This window comes from Sminthopsis crassicaudata, chromosome 4 (assembly GCF_048593235.1).
Source record: "Sminthopsis crassicaudata isolate SCR6 chromosome 4, ASM4859323v1, whole genome shotgun sequence".
In the NCBI taxonomy this organism is placed as follows: domain Eukaryota; kingdom Metazoa; phylum Chordata; class Mammalia; order Dasyuromorphia; family Dasyuridae; genus Sminthopsis; species Sminthopsis crassicaudata.
Window position 1 is genome coordinate 304,786,276 of NC_133620.1, and position 21,378 is coordinate 304,807,653.

Below are 21,378 nucleotides of genomic sequence, written 5' to 3' on the forward strand. Positions count from 1 at the left end.
GAAAAAGGTACACAGAACCCTTGAGAACTATAACTCTGTTGTGGGTATATAAAAAATACTCAAGGATAATTTGATTTTACTGATATAAAAGAAAAAAAGGGGGGTGTAGTAAAGGGAAGGAGGTCGGTTCAGAAAAAGGGGAAGGAGTGATAAAAAGAGGGAAACTACATCCCAGGAAGAGGCATAGAAAATACACCATATCTGAGGGAACTTAGTGAGGGGGAGAATCATTGTGTGAATCTTACTCTCATCAGGAGAGGCTCAAAGAGTAAATAATTAACATATTTGTTTTTCAGAGAATTTTCTCTCACCTCATTAAAAGGGGGGAGAGGAAAAGGGAAAAGGAAAAGGAGAATAAGTGAAGGGACTTGGAGGGAGGGGGGAGGGATCCTAAAAAAAAAAAAAAAAGAGGGAGGGTTGCGCGTCACAAGGGGGGTCTGTAAATTAAATATCGGGGAGGGGGATCAGGGGGGTCAAGGGAAAAAAGCATAATCTGGGGATAATACGATGGCAGGAAATACAGAATTAGTAATTTTAACTGTAAATGTAAATGGGATGAACGATCCCATCAAACGGAGACGGATAGCAGATTGGATCAAAAAGCAGAACCCTACAATATGTTGCCTACAGGAAACACACTTAAAGCAGGGAGATACATACAGAATAAAGGTAAAAGGTTGGAACAGAGCCTATTATGCTTCAGGTAAAGCCAAAAAAGCAGGGGTAGCTATCCTTATCTCAGATCAAGCAAAAGCAGAAGTAGATCTCGTTAAAAAAAGATAAGGAAGGAAACTATATCCTGCTGAAAGGTAGCATAAATAATGAAGCCATATCAATACTAAACATATATGCACCAAGTGGTATAGCATCTAACTTTCTAAAGGAAAAGTTAAGAGAACTGCAAGAAGAAATAGACAGTAAAACTATAATAGTGGGAGATCTCAACCTTGCACTCTCAGATTTAGACAAATCAAACCACAAAACAAACAAGAAAGAAATTAAAAAAGTAAATAGAATATTAGAAAAACTAGGTATGATAGACCTTTGGAGAAAACTGAATGGCAATAGAATGGAAAAATAAGGAGTATGTCAATAGAAATAATGAAAAGTAAAGTAGCAATAGTCTTCCAAAGCATCTATTATTATTTTAAAAATAAGAGAGCTAGTTCTGTGATAAAAGGGTGACATGTTGGAATAAAAAAAAAATGGAATTCAGTAACCCAGTGATAGATCATTTTTACGTTATGTATTTTACATAAATTATTCAGGAATTAATTCCTTCTTTGATAATAGCAAGAAAGACTGGAAAGGAATCTGGCAAAAATTAAGCATAGACCAAGACCAATATGCTATATTCCCAAATATATTTTAGATAGGTATGTGATTATTCTATTAAAGTTCATATCATTAAAAAAATTAGGAAAGAACCAGATTATATATGTTTCTTAGTAATAGGTAGGAGATGTGTTCTTGACCAAAAAAGGAATAAAGATATTTGTGAAAAATAAAATAGTTTTGATGACAAGAAACTGAAAAGTTTCTGCACCACAAAATTAATGCATCTAGGATAGGATAAATGCCAAAATAATCATATCAGCACTTTTTTGATAACAAGAAATTCAAAACAAATTAGATACATCAGGTGAGAAGTGATTTAAAAAATATATTACTTAAATGCAATAGAATATTATTGTGCTAAAATAAATGATAAATATGAGGAATACAGAGAATTATGAAAGGTTTTATATAAACTGTTGGTCGATGATTTGAGATTCAAGAAAATTATGAATGTAATATTAATTAAAAAAAGAAAAAAAATCAAAAGTAAATGCTGCAAGATTATAAAAAACTATTATGCCTTGAAGGAAAAGATAGGAAATAAAGAAAAACATAAGCCTAGTTCTTAAAACTTTAAATGTTAATAGAATGAACAATTCAGTAAAATGAGTATGACAAGAATGGATAAGAAAACAAACTCCATAATTAATAGTTTATAAGAAATGTTTCTAAAAAGCAAATAAACATAATCAAAATATGAGATAGTGGGCTAGGTAAATACAACTAAGTGGGAAGTGCTGTAAGAAAAATATAGTATGAGAAAAAACTTGTCAGAAGAGTTAAACAAGGAAATAATATTATGCTGGAAAGAACTATATCAGTGCACCAATAACAACAACAAAATGCTGTAAAGTAGAGGGCTGAAACTCTGAAAAGGTGTAATTGAATCAGACAGCAGAGCACTTAAGGCTAATCTATTTGATTCGAAATAATGGCTCTATAAGCACATACTTAGATATGGTAATGTGATGGCTCTGCTCATGATTGGCACTTGCTGAATGTATGATGGTGAGGTAATTGGAGGGCTTAGGGAGAGAGGTCAGGGTCACTTGGCTGCAGGATAAGGAGGAGAGAAGGTAGAGACTCTGGACTCCATAATCTAGGATACATCTTTGGCAAGCTGCCACATTGCCTCCTTCACTTCTCCCCCTAAAGATCAAGGTCTTTGGTGGATCCAGACTGACTGATCCTGAACCCCTCCAGAGAGTTAGCCTGGACCTTATACTGTAGCGTTTTAAAACAAAGAAAAAATAATTTGCCAGCAGTGACACAATAATAGTATAAGACTTTAAAATTTAGAAATGACTTAATAGTTGCTTAATTTAGAGTTGAAAAATAGCTTTTTTTAATGGGAACATTAAGGAATAAAAATATTTTTATCACCATGTGCCGTCAATAAAAAATAGAGCTCGTAATTAAATCTAGAGTAATAATGCATATACATAAAAACACAGAAATATAGAGAGCGTACAATTTTAATAAATTACCAACAAGGGAAATTAGGAGAAAAAGAAATTTCCCTAAAATCTAGCTTCTTCAAGTATGGATTGTAACCCCATGTGGGGTCTTATAACTGAATGTGTGTGGGGGAGTCATGAAATTATGATTTATTATTATTATACTTTTATTGTAGGTATGTTTTTATACCTATTTCATATATCTACATACCTAGTCTCATGTAAAAATTTCTCAGAGAAAAACGTGGTAAGTGGAAAAGTTTGCCCAGCCTTCACTGATATGTAACAAGGACATTCTGAACAATAATTTAAGTCAAAGAAAAAACAACAACATAGAAACAGTAAGTATGGTATGGAAAAGACAGTGATAATGATTTTCCAGAATATTTGAGTTGTAGCATCCTTAGAGTAAATAGGGCAAAATAAACCTAAGAGAAAATGTTGATCAATGAAAAATCTTTAAAAATGCATCACAATTTCTTTAAAGACCAGAAAAGAAGAACATGAATTGGTCCCTTTCACAGATATTAAATTGAATGAATGAAGCATTTACTAAGTCCTTACTATGTACAGTGGAGAAGATAATATTTATGAAAGATTTCAACTGCAAGTTAGATTTTTTAAAAATCCATAGTCTTTAGATTTTGATGGTAAAACATATGTTAATACCTCTTTTTTTCAGTGAGATTTCCATTGGTGGTCAAATGGGTACTTGTCTGGTACATATTATCTCCCACCTTTTTTCAGAGGTTTTTTTTTTTTCCAGAATTCTTTAGTTAGACTGCCTAACTTGCCTTACATCTGGCAGTTGGTTAGCAGTAAATAAGGGAGAGGAAGAAAACAGGTAATTCTATGTTCCAAGTCATGTGCTAGCATTTTACAAGTATTAATGCATTAGTCACAGTAATCTTGGGAGATAGGTGCTATTATTATTCCCATTTTACATTTCAGGAAACTGAATCAGCTAGAGGTTAAGTGACTTTCCCAGGGTCTCACATATAGGAAATATCTGATGCTTCAGCTAAATTCAGGTTTATTTTCCTGACTCCAGACCTAGGGCCTTTTCCCTTGAGCCACCTTAGTGCTTCCTTGTGAAAACTGGTAGTTTAGGGCTTCTATTGAGCAACAGTGGTACTGATGGTCATGAAGAAATGATACTTTTCTCCTCAATAATGGCTTTGTGGGTGGGTCAGGAGAAAGTCTAGTGGTTTGGGTATGGGGACAAAGATGGTAGTCCAAGTAGTAGCAATGTTGCCTTCTGTCTCTTTTTTGATCCTTTAGCTAGGTTGTAAATAATTAACAAAATAAGGAAGAGAAGATTAAAAAGGTAAATTATATAAATTTCATTATATAAATTTGAAAAGCCTTTGCATATGCAAACTGTTTAACAAGAAAAAAGGGAGGCATTCACCTTGGAAAAATCTTTATATCAAATCCCCTCAGTGGAGTCAGTATCCATGATTTATAAGCAACTAAGAGAAATATATAAGACCAATATCCATTTCCCAATTTATATTTGGTCAGAGAATAAAAATAAAAATTCCCAAAAGAAGAATCGCACCTAATTTGGGGAGAGGTTTTAATGTTTTATTTATTTAATACTTTTTCCCATTTACACTCAAAACAAATTTTTTTTTTAACATTTGTTTTTAAATGTTTTTGGTTCTAAGTTCTCTCCTTTATCCCCATCCACAATTTAGAAACCATATGTGAAGTAATGCAAAACATTTCATAAAAGTCAAGTTGTGAAAGAAAATATACATCTCCCACCCTAGTGAAAATAAAAACCCTCAAGAAAAATTAAGTTAAAAAAAGGAGAGAGATATAGAGGAAGAAAGAATGCGTCAGTCAGGATTCACACATAATCAGTTCTTTCTCTACGTATGAATAGTATTTTTTCATCATAAGTCCTTCAGAGTAGTCAAGGATAATTGTACTGCTGAGAATAGCAAAGTTGTTTACAGCTAGTCATCCCAGAACATTGCTATTGCTTTGTATGCTTTATATAATTTTATATATTTTTCACTTTGAGTTCATGGAAGACTTTTTTATGTTTGTTTTTGTTTTTTTCCTGAGAGCATCTTGCTTATCATTTTCTATAGAACAACAATATTCCATCACAAACACATACCACAGATTATTAAGCCATTCCCCAATTGATAGGTATTCACTCAGTTTCCATTTTTAATTTTTTTTGCACTAAGAAGAGAGCTACTTTGAATATTTTTTTGTACATCTAAATTATTTTCCTTATTTTTGAATCTCTTGGAATTTATGCCTGGTAGTTGTATTGTTAGTTTAAGGATATGCATGAATTTATAGTCCTTTGAACACAGATTATATCTTTTGATCATTTATCAACTGGGATATGGCTCTTACTGTTTATAAATTTGATTCAGTTCCCTCTATGTTTGAGAAATGAGACCTTATCAGAGAAACTTGCTTCAATTTTTTTTTTTTTTACAATTACTGTTGCTAACTGTAAGAATTGCAACTATTAATCAGAATGCTTTATGTCATTGATATAACAATGCAAATCTAAACTACTTTTAGTTATTAAAACACCATAGGCAGAAAATTGACAAAAGTGATAAAAGTTCGAATTACTGTTGGAAAAGTTGATGGAAATAATCTGTTGCTAGAGCTGTTAATTGTTTCAGAAAGCAACATAAATTGGGTACGGAAAAAATGAATAAATGAACCCTTTAACCCATAGATTTCATTGTTAGGCACATACCTTAAAGAGCTAAATAAGTAAAAATTGCTCTAAAATATTTATATCTACCAAAATATTTAGCAGTAGTTTTTAAAGGGCAAAAGAAGTAGAGAAAATATGTGTTCATTTTTGTGGTAATTATGATTTGTAAATGTAATTGGATATTATTTTGCTCTAAAAAATAGCAAGCATCCAATCCAGTAAACATTTAGAAAGTGCATAGTATGTGCCAGACACATTGTGTTAAGTTTTGGGGATATGGTTAAAAAGAAAGACAATCCTTGCCCTTACAGAGCTTACAGTCTAAGAAGGAGACAACATTTAAAAAAAAAAAAAAAAAAAGAGACAGGAAAGTGGCAGTTTCGCATGGAAAGCATGGGGGCATCCGGTTCTGTAGAGTTTAAACCAAGCAGAACAGCACATGCAAAGTGGGGTCAGCTGAAAATACAGTTTTTGCCCTCTGTAAAGAAGGGTTTTGGGAAGAGTTTGGGACTCTACTCTCAAGTTCTCCAGTCAGAGGATGGAATGCTGAAAGAAGTGACAATCAAAGTTTGAGTTAGCAGCAAGCTGATGAGTTTTGAAGTGATGAAATCACTTCACAAGTAACTCCTTGAAACCCTCCCCAATTCCTCTTCAAACAACTTGAAAACTATCTTAGAATTGAACCAGGAACTGGGAAATAGCTTACCAACACAGCAGGAAAGGTCTGTCTTGCTGGGATAGAAGTGGAGTGAGGTCTAAGAGGTAATACAATACAAAATAATAAAAATACAAGATACTACAAGAGCTCACTGAAGAAAATAATTCCTTAAAAATTAGAATTGGAGCAATAGGGCACTGACCCCAGTATGCAGAGCAGTCCCTCGCTCAGGCAACCCAGGCTTCAGTTGCAGTCACAGGTGATTCACAGCCTCAGCTGCCCTGTGATCTCCTCACTGCCAACATTTCTCTTGCAAGCAAACTAACTTTGGACAAGATAGAGCTGGGAAAAAGGAATTCATGAGAGTGAATTTTAATGTTTTTATGAAGAACAAAGAGATGACTTAACAACCAGAGAATCAAGGCTGCTCTTCCTAGCATCATTTACTGGTTTGATAATGATGACAAGTTCATTATTGTGATGAAGTCTCTTAAGCCGGGTATTCCCATGCCTGACAAATACTCCTTGGAGCTCATGGCTGTTGAGCTCCAATCCTTGCTGGGCAAAGATGTTCTGTTCCTGAAGGGATATATGGGTCTAGAAGTAGAGAAAGCTTGTGCTAACCTATCTAATAGTATTATCATTTTGTTGGAGAATCTTCACTTCCATGTAGGAGAATATAGAGATGCTTTTGGGAATGAGATCAATGCTGAGTCAACCAGAGAAGAAGTCTTCCAAAGCATTCCTCTCCACGTTGAAGGATATCTATGTCACTGATGCTTTTGGTACTGTTTATCATGTGCACAGTTTCTAGGAGTGAATCTGCCTCAGAAGGCATTTTGGTTTCCTCATGAAGAAGGAGTTGATTTATTTTGTCAAGGCCCTAAAGAACCCAGAGAGGCCTTTCCTCGCCATCTTGAGCAGAGCTAAAGTTTATGATAAAGTCTAGTTGATCATCAATATGCTAGATAAAATTAATGAGATGATCAGTGAGATGATTGTTGGTGGGATAGGTGCTCAACAGGGCCAAGATTGTCAAAGAGAGCTTTTAAGCATTCCTAATTAAAAGACCAGATTTTTTTTTAAACAATTTATTTCAAAATATAAGTCTCAAGGAAAACAAATAAAGAAAAAAAAGAAACAAGGAGAAAACAAAAAGGATTCAAAAAGATTAAACTCTTTATATTTGTATTTGACAAGATAGTATTTCTAACTTTTAAGAACTTTATTAATATAAGGGCAGTTAGGAGTATATGTGGATACAGGGTGCAGATATAATGTGACTTTGATGGAATGACAACCCCAAAGAAGAATATAAAGAGGTGAGAAAGAAGTTTGCATTGGAAGGAGGAGAGGAAATAGAATGGAGTAATTTGTCTCACATAAAAGAGGCATCAAAGAGCTATTATAATGGAGGAAAAGATGGAGGAGTTGCAACAAAGCTTAAATCTTAATCTCATCAATATATATTTTAATCAAAGAAGGAGGTAAAAAGGGATGGGAATAATGCAAGAAATGGGACTTATAAAAGAGGGGATTGGGGGAAGTGGATCAGAAGTAAAACACTTGTGAGGAGGGATAGGATGGGGAAAGAGAAGAGAAGGAAGGGAGAGAGAAGGGAGAAGGAGGTGAAGAAGAAGAAAAGAAAAAGAGGAGGAGAAAGAAAGAGGGAAAGGCAGAAAATAGCATGGAGAAAAGAGATCTTAAAGAAGGGAAAGGGACCTGTATATGCAAGAATGTTTGTGGCAGCTCTCTTTGTAGTGGCCAGAAACTGGAAATGAGTGGATGCCCATCAATTGGAGAATGGCTGAATAAATTGTGGTATATGAATGTTATGGAATATTATTGTTTTGTAAGAAATGACCAGCAGGATGATTTCAGAAAGGCCTGAAGAAACTTAACATGAATTGATGCTGAGTGAAATGAGCAGGATTAAGAGATTATTATATACTTCAACAACAATACTATATGATGATTAATGCTGATGGACGTGGCTCTCTTCAACAATGAGATGAACCAAAACAGTTCCAATAGTGCAGTAAAGAATAGAACTAGCTACACCCAGCGAAAGAACTCTGGGAAATGAGTGTGAACCATTATATAGAATTCCCAAAATCTCTATTTTTGTCTGCCTGCATTTTTTATTTCCTTCACAGGTTAATTGTATATTATTTCAAAATCTGATTCTTCTTGTACAGCAAAACAACTGTATGGAAATATATATATATAGATATAGATATAGATATAGATATAGATATAGATATAGATATAGATATAAATATATAGATAGATAGATATAGATAGAGATAGATAGATATAGATATATATATATAGATATATATACACACACACACATATATATATAGTATTTAACATATACTTTAACATATTTAACATGTATTGGACTACCTGCCATCTGGGGGAGGGGGTGGAGGAGGAGAAGCGGAAAAATTAGAATAAAAGGCTTTGCAAATGTCAATGCTGAAAAATTATGCATTGTAAATAAAAATCTATAATAAAAAAATAGCATGGAGGGAAATAGTGAATGCAGTGAATTCACCCATAAAAGGGAAATGGATAGCAGAATAAATTAAAAACCAGAATCTTATGATGTTGTTTACAAGAAACATATTTGAAGCAGAAAGACACATAGAGTAAAGGTTAAGAGCTTAAGCAGAATCTACTATGCTTCAGCTGAAACAAAGCCAGCAGGAGTAACAATCATGATCTCAAATAAAGCAAAAGCAAAAATAAATCGAATTAAAAGAGAAAAGGAAGGAAACTATATCTTGCTGAATGGTACAGTGAAGGACTATCAATAGTAAACATACAGATACCAAATGTTATAGCATTTAAATTTTTGAAGAAGTTGAATGAGTTACAAGAAGAAATAGAAAATAAAACTATATTGGTGAGGCATTTTAACTTTCCCTTCTCAGAACTAGATAAATATAAGCAAAAAATAACAAGAAAGAAGTTAAGGAAATAAATAAAATTCTGGAAAATTAGATATGATTGATTTCTGAAAAAATTTGTATAGAAATAGAAAGTAATATATCTTTCTCTCAGGATTTACGGCACCCACACAAAAATTGAACAATTATTAGGACATACAAACATTATAATCTAATGCAGAAAAGTGGAAATAGTAAATGTGTTCTTTTCAGGACATAATGCAATAAAAATTACATTCAATAACGGGCAATGAAAAGATAGATTAAAAATTAATTAGAAATCATCTAATCCTAAAAAATATTCAAAGAATATATCATTTAAAATTTGATAATTTTATTAAAGAAAATGATAATTAAATACCATACCAAAATATATGGGATACAGCCAAAGTGTTACTTAGAGGAAAATTTGTTTCTATAATCACTTACATCAATAAAATAGAAAAAAGAAAAAAATCATGAAACTTAAAAAAAAAAAACAAAACACTGTGTGGGACCTCCTTCCCAATTACTAATCTGAGACTCATCAGGTACAAAAAGGAAACATTTATTTAATTCCTGTTGGGAGAGGCCCAGACACACTTGGGAGCCTTCCCAACTCCAGCCACGTGCTCCTGGAACCTGGTCGGTCAGCTTCTGGTTTGTCCAGGGTTTAAAAGCAAAAAACTCAAGCCGCCTCATTGGATAGACTGAAAGAACAGAAGCATCCAATGGTTGCCTTCCACAGGTCATGTCATTTCTTCCAACTTCCTGTATCCCACTTTCAAAGTTCATTCCTCCAGAGATCAGATGACCTCTCCAAGGTCCTAGTTCTGGAAACAGGGATCATGTGATAATATTGAGAAATACTTCATCCAATCAGTCCCATTCAACACCAAACCCAGAAAAAGAGCAAGTTAAAAATCCCCAACACCAAATTGGAAATCCTGTCAATCAAAGGAGAGATTAGTAAAATTAAAGTAAGTAAATCATTGGATTAAGAAATAAAACTAAGAAGGGTTTTTATGAAAAATGGCTCAGAATGAGAGTAAAGATCAAATATTTCTATTCTGGCAGAAACTCTGAATCTGTCTCTATCACACTCCAAATTAATTCTTTTGGGAAGTAAAACTGGGCCATCTTTTGCCTCAATTTTTATTTAACCTTTAATCACTGAATGGAGGTTTCCTCAGACAAACTGAGACCTGAGAAAAAAACCTTTGCTTAAAATGCCAAAGTTCCTCATTGCCTCTGGGGCCATTGTCAGTTGTCTTGACCCATATCTTGTCCTTGGAGGACTGTGGAGGAAAGAGGATTTTGCACAGCTCTGCCCATTTAAATCAAGTTCATTTGCAAGTCAAGATATCACCTTCCTGTTACCTTTGGTCTCTTTGAGAAAAAAGGATGAATAACAATTATGATTAGATCAGTTCTATTCCAGGTGTCAGTGTTTGTAAGTAAAACTTTCCTGATCAGCAACATTATCTTCTGATGGTGACAAGTACACAGGTAAAGTAATGTTGATAGTTATATTGTTAAGAGCAGTTGAAATATATAACACAATAGAAATGGTATTCCTAAAATTTCCTTTATGTTAGTTGAAAGTATTTTTTGAATAATAATGCACTTGTTATAAATTCATGTATTTCAGCACAGTAATCTAAATTATGTATTACTTTATATAGTTTAAATTTTTGTAATCTTAGAGAAGTACCCAATTTAAGATCAGGTTTTAATTTTTTAAAATTATTCATATTTGAGTAGTGTCATTTTTCTTCTAGTTGAGATTTGGTCAAAAGATCACAGTCAGAATTATTGATGTGCCTTGGTGATATTTATGGAACTCATCAATATAAATAGGGTGTTAAATGGAAATTCAAATTAATAAGATGCTGTATATTATTATACACTTATTTTACTTTTCATGAATGAAGATAGTTTTTTGTTTAGAGTTTTATGTTGAATTTTCGTTATGTTCTATCAACCAGTTACTTGCCTATTTTGCAGTTTTCCCACAGCTATTACCTTTAGCTGTGTGCACGGATTTACATACTCGTCATGGAGCTATTCTTGCCTGTGCTGAGATCACTTATGCCCTGTACAAACTAGCAGCTGCAAAAAATAGGTATAAAAACATTTATATTTTCATTTGTAATCTTTGCTAAAATCTCCCTATGCAATTATTTGTGACTTTTGTTTGGTCAACATCTTGTCATATTAAACAAAAACACAAAATTCTCTGTTAAATAAATGAACTAACCACTACACATTCAATAATGCTTAATAAATAAGTACAAATAAATTGAAGTACATTAACAGTTTCTGTGTCCCCAGAAGTTTCCATACTCTAATATGTGATCATTTTTTGTTTTATACAAATTATAAACTCAAGTTCACCTCAGCAATCCAATAATTGGTAGTAACTGAATTTTTTTTTTCCCCAAAATGCCTCTTTAAAAATAACTTTGTGGTCTTTTGGCATTATATATTTGGGCTTCATAACTTTTAGAGAATGGAACTATTCAGAAGGAAAGCAAAAAGAGACACAAAATATAAAGAAGTGAGCTTCAGGGAGCTTGGGTATAGATACAAGCATATAATAAATAGGTTGGGTTTTTCAAGGAATTATTTTCAAAACATACATATTCTGCTACAAAGGCTTGTATTATATAGCCGCCTGATATGCTGTACTAATTCCCAGTTTTGATTTGGTTTTTCCTCAGTTTTTCTATCACTTTTAGTTATCCTATCATTTTGCTATTAACTTTAGCTCTAGTTCTATATACTGAATTGATTGTACTCAGCTTGCCAACTTCATTTTGTGAGAATGGTTGTCATTCATCAGCAACTTAATGTGGTTTCTTTGCTTCAATTAGTTTCTTATTATCTAACAATCTTCTCCCTTCTTCCCTTTAGCTTCAGTTATATTTTATCCGTGCTGGCTTCAGTTTTATCTCTTCTTTAGTTAATCCTGTGTGGTTCAGAAATGGTGAGGGATCACCATTTAATAAAAATGCTGGAGAAAGCTCTAGAAGCAAAGCAAAGTTTATTCTCATGAGAGGGGCATCCCACCTGTTGAACAGACAATTGAAGGGAGGAAGCACCTTCTGGAGCAGGGTTAACACTTTTAATCCCTAACACAAATGTGCCCTCCCACCATTGACCCTCGTCCTCATTGGCTGAGGATCTTACATTCTAAATGGGAGAATTACCTAAGAAATTGAACTTGACCAATAAGTACATAGTTGCCCATATTTGACCAAAATTGGGAGAAAATGATGTCATGGGAGGATAGCAGGAAGAGAATTTAAGTATGCCCTTCACTCAATCTTCATAGTCCTGCAGGCCTACTCAAGCTCTGAAATAGATGAAGCCTTACTCGATTTTCACAAATGTCTTGAAAGATCTTACTTCATCTTGTTCAGTACCAGTTAATTAGACTCATAAATTTACTAAAAGGACAAACTTAAAGATTAGAGGGATCTGACTACATGTTAATTCCCTATTATTTTAACAGCATTGAAATTTCAATTAGAGATGGATGAATTATGTTGATAAATTTCATTTTCAAATTAAGTAATATCTGGAACATTAAGAGTTTTGCTTCATTCACATAATAGTAGGATGCCAATCTATAGTTGAGATTTTAGTTGAGGGGAGAATATGGAGAAGAGAGGAAAATTTTGAGCATGAAAGAAGTGGAACAGACCTAGGTGCATTAAGATTATTTAATAAGCTCTATACTATGTACCTTTGCATTGTGCTAAGTATTGGGGAGATGAAGACAAAAATGAAACTGTCCTTATTTTCAGGGAACTTATTTTTTTGGGAGAGACACAAAATGTGTTAGTATGTAACATTCAGTACATTCCAGGCATGGAGCTTTACTGATACATTCATACTACTTCATTCAGTGTAATATAAGCATTTTGCAGACAGAGACTCTCATTTTTATCTTTACATCTCCATTGTTTAGGAGCACAGTACTTGGCAAATGATGTGTAATCAATGCTTATTGATTGACCATTAATTTTAAATAAAAACCTAGAGCTTCTGTATTTTCCAAATTGCTTCATGGTGAAAAAAAAAAAAAAAGAAATTCTCTTTTTATTTTCCATTCTGTTGAAACTCCATTTCTATACATTCATATGTGTTTGTTTAAAGTACATATGTTATATTTCAAAGCAACTAGAAAACTCAATGAATAGAATGTTGGACTTGGAATCAGTTCAGCTCTAGCCTCAGACTATGTGACCCTGAGGTCACTTAAACTTAGTTTGCCTTAATATCCATTGAAGAAGGAAATGGCAAACTACTCCAGTATCTTTGACAAAAAAACTCCAAGGATGGTATTAATGTGCTATGGTCCACATGGTTACAAAGAGTCAGACATAACCAAATGATCCAAGAACAACAAAATATGTGTTGTAGGAACACTGTGCCTTGGCATGTAGAATATTTACAAGGATGCAGGTTAGGAGAACAGAAAGGGAAATGAGAGGGCATTAAAGGTAAACTATCTTTCTAAATCATGCCTGGGGTTGTCCCTAAAAGCTTTTAAAGCAATTCTCTTCTTTCTCTTTCCTTTTATCATGATATCTATGCTTTGAGGGGAGAAAACTCAGGCTGACAATATTATTATCATAATTCAGTTATAATACAAGCCTTTTTTGATATATCTGCTAATTTTATGGCCTTATCTATGGGGAAAAATGCTTTCCAGTTTTAAATAATTGGGAAATTTTATAGCATCATAATTCTGTTAATTCACATTTATATAACATTTTAAAGATTTATAAAATAGTTTTCTCATTACAATCCTGAGAGGTAAGTAACATATTATTACTTCTATTTTGTAATTGTGAAAATTAAGATTCAAAGAAGATATTAGTTGCCCAAGGTTATATAACTAATTATCTGTTATCATTTGAACCCAGATCTCTCTTTAATTGCCTTTTCTTTTCAAGTTCATTTTACAAATTAGAAAATTGAGGCAAATAAATAACTTGTCCAAGAGCTACACAGCTAGTATCTGAGGCCAAATTTGAATTCAGGTTTTCTAAATTCCAGGCCTAGTACTCTATTCACTGCATCACCTACCTGCCCTTTAAAAAATCCAGAGGAAAATAGAAGTAAGGCAATATTGATTCCATTACTTTAAATTTAATGTATATTAAAAGAAACAATAATAGTGATGAGAATTAGGGTAAGTAGTATCTAAATGAAATTAGGGTTAATTGAGGTCTAGAAGCAGTTTGGGGGTACCGGGAGTCAAATAGAGCTCCCCTGTAATCCCTTTGGATTCGGCGCAAGGATACAAAGTTAAATGAGATCTAGTAGCGGTGCAGAGTCCCCTGTAAAGGAATTTACAGGCCTGAAAACCTAGATTGATAAAAAAAAGTTTATTGTGGGGTTTGGAAGTAAAGTTGAGGGTAGAGATAAGAGGGCACCAGAGTTACAGGTCTGGTGGGCAGAAACCCTTGACATCTTAAGGATGCCATATTTGGGACTTCTGCAAAGAGTGGACTCCAGTTTCTTTCTTTTATAATGGGGAGCTTTTGATAATCTTGAAGGGGCTCCTGGGTGGAATCCCAGATTGGCCTCTGGCTTGAGCTTCAGCCAGGGTTAGAATTTGAATAGAATTCCGTGGGTTTTTAGATAAGGAGGAAGCTGTTTGTGGGAGTTAGGAAACCTGAGCAAATCTTTAAAATGGGGGCTTGGGATAGCCTAAGTTAGTTCAGATCTGATGGGACCTGGGAGAGCCCAGATATCTCCCATTGTAATTCATAGGGGCTGGGAATTAGAAAGGAATCTTAACCCACATCATTTCCACCCTCAAAGAGTTAAAACTTAAATTCATTTAAGAAAAAAAAAAAAAGATTTGGGGCAGTGTCCCTCATTTGAGGTAGGGTTCAAGATTTTTTCTCTAAGGATCTTCAGAGTAGGGGGTCCCCTCTTCATTTTCCCACCTTAAACAATCACCTCCAGAAGCATGTGGGAAAAGGGGCAATGATTTCCTCTTAACTGCTTCGAGGTGACAAGGGTCGTAGAGATTTGGGGTTTCATGCCAGGAGGTGAAGCGTGAGGTATGGGGGATGGCAGCAGGGCATCTAAGGGGTATCCCAGTCAGTCATCCCCAGTCAGTTGTCCAGTCAGTGTTCTCCAGGATGAAGAGCAGCTGAGAATCCAAAGTTTGAAGCCTAGAAAAAACAGATCTTGGGAACAGATTAAAAGTGAGGTGTCATCCAGGGTGGAGAGGGTGACTTTCAGGAATGGGGAAATGTATCAGGTCCCCTCTGTGGGCTGCTTATAGAATGCTAATGGCCCATTTAACTATCAAAGAGAAGTTGGAGAAAATGCTGAGAGAAAAAAGATTGTCTATTACAAAAGGTGTTAAATAGCCTGGAGTTTAGTTCTTTCACCCTTAATTTCCAGGAAAGCTGAGTCAGAGGAGACTAGGGGCCTTAATATCTATTCAAGATAAGAATGCACTTTAAGGTCTTGGAAATCTTTTAACTGTGGCTGCTTTTCTTTAAAATAATAGGGGTTTGGTTTTTCAATCTTATCAGAAAAGTAAGCAAAGATCCTGAACTTTTCCTTCCTAGTTTCCCCACTCTTAAGGGGTAGGTGGGGAGGGAGGGAAGGAGGCAGAGCAGGTACACAGTATCAGTGCTGCACATCCAGCTTACCAGCCCCTGAGGTGTTGGCTGTGGTGGTCTTCCTCAGACAGTTTCCTACAGGAATCTGGGAGAGATTTGTATTAAAAAAGAAAGGCTTAAGGGAAAAAGCATTAAATCCTCTTTTGCTTTGAAAGAAGCTAGCTTTGGTGGGTGTGTCTCACTAGTGTCTGGGCAGAAGTATGCAAAGGAAGCACCTTTCTACAAGGAGGGAGATTAGCTAATCTGTTCAGTATTCTAATTGTGAGGTAATGGAGTGTTAGGATTACAAGATTCTAACTCAGGTTGTCTAAACTATTCTCTAGTTCACACCTTTGATTCAGGCCTTTTTGGGGAGTTTACACCTTTGAACTTCTGAGGAGGAGTTTATATATTTAAAGTAGATTACACCTTTAAGAGGAGTTCTGAAAAGGAGTTTACACAACCTTTAAAAGGAGCAAGGTTGAAGTGTTTCTCACAAGCCTCATTGAGTTCTTACTACAATCTCTTCAAGGATAAAAGAGGGCAGCATTGCCCTCTTCCTCCTCCCCTCCTCCTTCTCCTCTCCCTCTTCCTTCTTCCCCCTTCTCCCCTTCCTCTTCCTTTTCCTCCTTCCTCTCCTCTTCCTCCTCCTCTTCCTCCTCCTCCTCCTCCTCTTCCTCTTCTTCTAAATTGGAGATATCTTTTAGCAGAGAGGATATGTATATGAGTATTATCTCATTTGCTATATGACAGTTGGGAAAAATTAAAGCGGGTTATGGTCCCTTTAAGAAACTAGTCCTTTCCAATCAGTTTCTTCCCAATCCCTCCTAGCTGATGCATTATCAATTCAAGAAGCTAGGACCTTTGATTCACAAATCCTGGTCAAAAGCACCCCTTTGAATTCCAATAGGAGATCTGGGCCTGTCCCAGCCCCCACAGGATGTGACCCAACTTGGACTCTCACAACCCCCATAGGATCTGAGCCAATTTGGGACTCCACCCACAGGCCCCTTTAGCTAAATCTCTCATTATAAAAGAGCCAAGCTGGAGTCCTCTCTTTGCAGAGGTTCCAAACATGCCAGCCTTACACCTGGCATGCCAAGGTTCTCTGCCCACTGGAATAATATTTCCAGTGCCCTCTTCTCTTTACCTAACACCTTTTGCTAAATAGACTTTAACTTTACTTCCAAACCCCATAGTAAACCTCTTATCAATCTAGGTTTTCGGGCCTGTAAATTCCTTTACAGGGGACTCTTGCGCTGCTACTAGACCTCATTTAACTCTGTATCCTTGTGCCGAATCCAAAGGGGTTGCAGGGGAGCTCTGTAATGTGCTGTTGTCTCCAGAAGCTGACAATTGCTCTCTGGGAGGAGATCCGCTGTGTTAACACAAATCTCTCAGATAGATTCTTCTTCCTGTAGAGAACCGATGTCTCCAGACAGTTGCCATTAACTCTGGTCCAGAGAAGTGATTTCCCTTCCTGCAGAGAGCTGCCTCAAGTTTGGTCTAGAACAGAGCCTTCCTTTTCCTCCAGAGCTGCCCTCTTTTATCCTCCCAGAGAATGGGCATGGGATGATGCAAGGGCTTCTGGGAAAAATTACTTCAACCAATGAACTTGCTCCTCCTAAGCATGCAAGCTCTTCCTCAGGAATTCACAAGTCAAACTCCCAGGAAAGGCCAGAACTAGAAAATTGTTAAGTACCGACTTAGCACTTAGTAAAAACCTAATATCTCATTATCTCATTAGCACTTAGTAAGAACCTAACAGAGCTCTATTTGACTCCCTGTACCCTGAACCTGCCACTAGACCTCAATTTCATTTGCTACCCCAAATATATGCCTCATCAAAATCACATAAGGTCTGATTATAATCAGTTTATGCTTTGAAATAATTTGCTGCTAAGACTTTGAATTGTATGTAACAAGCATATTTTAATTATTTAGACAGGGTAGTTTATATAAATCTTCTAAAGCACTGTGAGTTGAAGGAATATATTTGCAATAAAACAGCTTTGAATATTGAAAAAAAAAGTAAACTAAGACTAAGGGAAGCTAAGTGGACTGAGGTTTTCCTAATTCTTAATTTAGCACACTCTTTAATCACTGAGCCCCCAGCTCCCCTGGTCTTAATATCCAAATTTTTAAGTTTTTTTCTTTATAACAATGTTATTGTATAAATCATTTTCCATATTTTTTTTCTGTGCTCCCTAGTTCTCTTGCTTTTTTTCTCTCTTACATTATCTTCCAAAGTTGAAATTTAAAGTTTGTTTTACTTTTTTTTCCTATCCATCTTTTATTCTTTCTCTTTCTGTCTTTGGTTGTATTCCTATTGTGCATAATATATTTCAGTTCCAAATGCTGGGTGTGTATGTGCGTGTGCGTGCGTGTGTGTGTAGCCCTTTATTTAATTTCAATAAGAAAGAGATCATGCAATGATTAATCCCCCCATGCCTTCCTTCACATTTACTTAATCTTTTCAGCCTTACCTTTTTATATGAAAAGATATATTCATTCCCAAAGTTTCTTTCTTAATTTACTGCTGTATTCCTTTTACTCTTTTTCTTTCCTCTCTCAAAACCAACAGAACAGACTGAAATCACAGATAGGTAGGTCCCAGCTTTCATTCAGTTAGCTTCCTTTCTGGTATTAGATTCTGATAAAAGTTTCTGAAGATACTTATCTCTTTCCTTGCGTAGTAATCTCTGAATTATGTTTCTGTCTCCTACTTTTGTTCTGTCATACCAGGGCCAGAATTTTGCTTGAGATACCTGATAATTGGAGCTGGAACTTCAGTGGAGCTGGCTTTTGATGTTCTTATTAGGGACTTGTGTAGCTTCATGTTCATTTGAACTTTTTTCTACCTTTCACCTCCACTAGCTTTCAGCCAAGTTATGAAAAGTGATTTCTCTCATAACTTGTCTTTATCTCTAAAGCTTTAGCATGTACTTGAGTGGAATAACTTTCTCCATCCAACCTGTACATCAGTTTCCACCTTTTTCTATCTATATTTTTATATAGTTCTCGACTGAACAGAGAAGGTACTTTTACTTTTCAAATTATCATTGGCCTTTCTGGGGCCATTTTGAGTTATTTATTGGAGTTTGTTATAAAAGCAAGGGTTTTTTTTTTTTTTTTTGAACTGTTCATGATACCATCTTAATTGAAAGATCCAGGACTTTTCTCAGTGATTATAATGCTTTTAAATTGAGGACTTCCTATATTGTAAAATCTAAACATTTGTAGCTTGCATATTTTATTCCAGATTTTGGGTGAATCCTAAAGAGACCTATAGAAAGATTTGAAATGTAGTTGGTAGAAAAATGACAGGCTATCTTAGAAAGTAACAACTCTTATATTATGATACTGACCAGAGAATTAATCAAACTGGCATTCAGATATTTTTTCAATAAGCATAAACATGTTCTTTGTTCTCATTGATCTGAGCAAATGAATTTTGTATTAGCTAAATAAGTGTTTACTGAATCAACAAAGGTGTTTAAAGATTTTTTCATGTCTTTGGGGCAGTTAGCAGAGTTTATTTTCTGAACTATAATATGATAACAAAACCAATGAACTTAAATCTCTCTTGCTTTTAAATTAAAGGTGCAAAGGTGAATCTTGGATAAAAGAAAACATTTTGAGGAAGGGTAACATACATATATATAAATGAAGTTGTAAAAGGATCTCTCTTTTTTTTTTTTTTTTTTTTTTTTGACTTTTCAACATGTCTATGCATATATTGGAAAGAATCAATGCCAGTGAATCAGTAAGCACCTATTAAGCATTTACTATGTGCCAGGCCCTGTGCTATGTGCTAAGGATAGTGACAAAAATTAGTCCCTGACCTCAAGGAGCTTAGAGAGAGAAGGTATTAGAATTAGAAGGGATTGGGAAAGGGTAGTTTTTGCAAATATATTGGAGTGAGGGGAAGCTAGGTGGCACAGTAGATAGAGCACCAGCCCTGAAGTCAGAAAGACCTGAGTTCAAGTTTGGCCTTACACACTTAACACTTAACACTTTCTAGCTGTGTGACCTTGGGCAAATCACTTAACCCCAATTATGTCAGCAAGAAGAAAAAAAAAAAAGAAAATATACTGGAGGGGTTTGCTAATTCCTTCTCTAGTGACAGACAGGGTTAAGTGACTTGCTTAGAATGTTTTGAAATCAGATATAAACTCCTGACTCCAGTGATGATTTCATACCAGTGAAACTATGGAATAACTCTTAAATAAAGTTTCCTTAAATAAAGCTTCTCTTTTCACCGATTAAAAAAAAATGTTATTTGACTTCCCATCTATAGTTAGATTCTGGTTTCTTGGGCATAGATGGCATTAGTTATACTATAGCCTTTATTTTCCTTCCTTCCTTCCTTCCTTCCTTCCTTCCTTCCTTCCTTCCTTCCTTCCTTCCTTCCTTCCTTCCTGCCTGCCTGCCTGCCTTCCCACCTTCCTTTTGCAATTGGGGTTAAATGATTTGCTCAGGTTGACACATCCTATATTTTCTTACCTTCATATCTAAAGCAATAAAGATTTTCATGAAAATTATCTCCCCAGGGATGGTTTCATTTTAGGGAATTAAATTCCAAGCATTTAAAAAAAAAAACACAAATGGCTATTCTTATTTAACACAAAAGACTCTTAAACAGTGCTTTTTAATTATTACATTATTTGATGTGATAATTTTAATATGCTGCATGTGAAATTTTTAACTTTTATTATTTTGCAGGCCAGTTACAATTTATTTGGATCAAATGTCATTGGAGGGACTAAAACAGATACACCAGAAGGTTTGTATCCATTTTTTTTTTATCCAAAGCAATATCATGGCCTGAATATCCACTTCTTAAAGAATTATTTTATCAGATTTGAAAATATTTCTTTATTCCACTTATTTCAAGTTATTTAAAGAGAGAAATCTTTTCCTCTTTTCATGGAATCCTTAAACTTTTTGTACTCTCTGTTAGTATAGCAATAGAAACTAATAAATGAAGGACTAATCTCTTTTGATCTTTGAGTACTAAAAATTGTTGAAGGAATTAAAATTAAGAACTGCAAGAGATAAGAAACTCAGTTCTGATGTAGCTATTAGTCAGCCAAGAGTTATACTTGGATAATGATAATGATGATAGCATTACATTAAAATTATTTTGAACATTTTGAATTCATCCAAGTCTTAATGTTAATAGTAATTATACCTAATATTTCTATAGTACTCTATGGTTTGAAAATGATTTACAGATATGATTTCATTTTATCTTAAGAATAATACTAAGAGGTAGGTACTATTATTAGCTGCATTTTACAATGAGAAAATTGAGGCAGATAGAGTTTAAGGAGCACACCAATTAAGTGTCTGAGACCATATTTGAACTCAGATTTTATGTTATCTAGCTTGTCTAATAATACAAAAGTAGTAATAGTAATAGTGGTGGTGATAATAGTCATAGTAGTAGTGATGATGATAATTGGAAGAAATTAAGCAAAAAAGAACAAGTAAGCTTAAAGGAAAAGGAGAGAAGAACAATTTTTAGCATGAAAAATTAAGAAGATCTGCTTAAAGAAACTGATTCTTTCAAGGGAATAAAAGAATTAGGATTACTTCTTGTTGGAATTGGGAATAGGGTAGAAAGGCAGAAGATCTAGATAAAGAAAATAAG

The 21,378-nt window shown here is 34.6% G+C and overlaps 1 protein-coding gene and 1 pseudogene across 4 annotated transcripts in view; both read left to right on the forward strand.

Moving 5' to 3' along the window:
- The window catches only part of TBCD (tubulin folding cofactor D), a 436,500-nt gene that overhangs the window by 276,922 nt on the left and 138,200 nt on the right, over positions 1–21,378 (forward strand). For all 4 annotated transcript variants that reach the window (XM_074264992.1, XM_074264995.1, XM_074264993.1 and 1 more), the window contains exons 21-22: positions 11,092–11,209; positions 20,448–20,508. In XM_074264992.1, coding sequence (XP_074121093.1) covers positions 11,092–11,209; positions 20,448–20,508 — 179 coding nt within the window. The remainder of the gene's footprint in view (positions 1–11,091; positions 11,210–20,447; positions 20,509–21,378) is intronic.
- On the forward strand, positions 6,353–11,085 carry LOC141538614 (phosphoglycerate kinase 1-like; annotated as a pseudogene).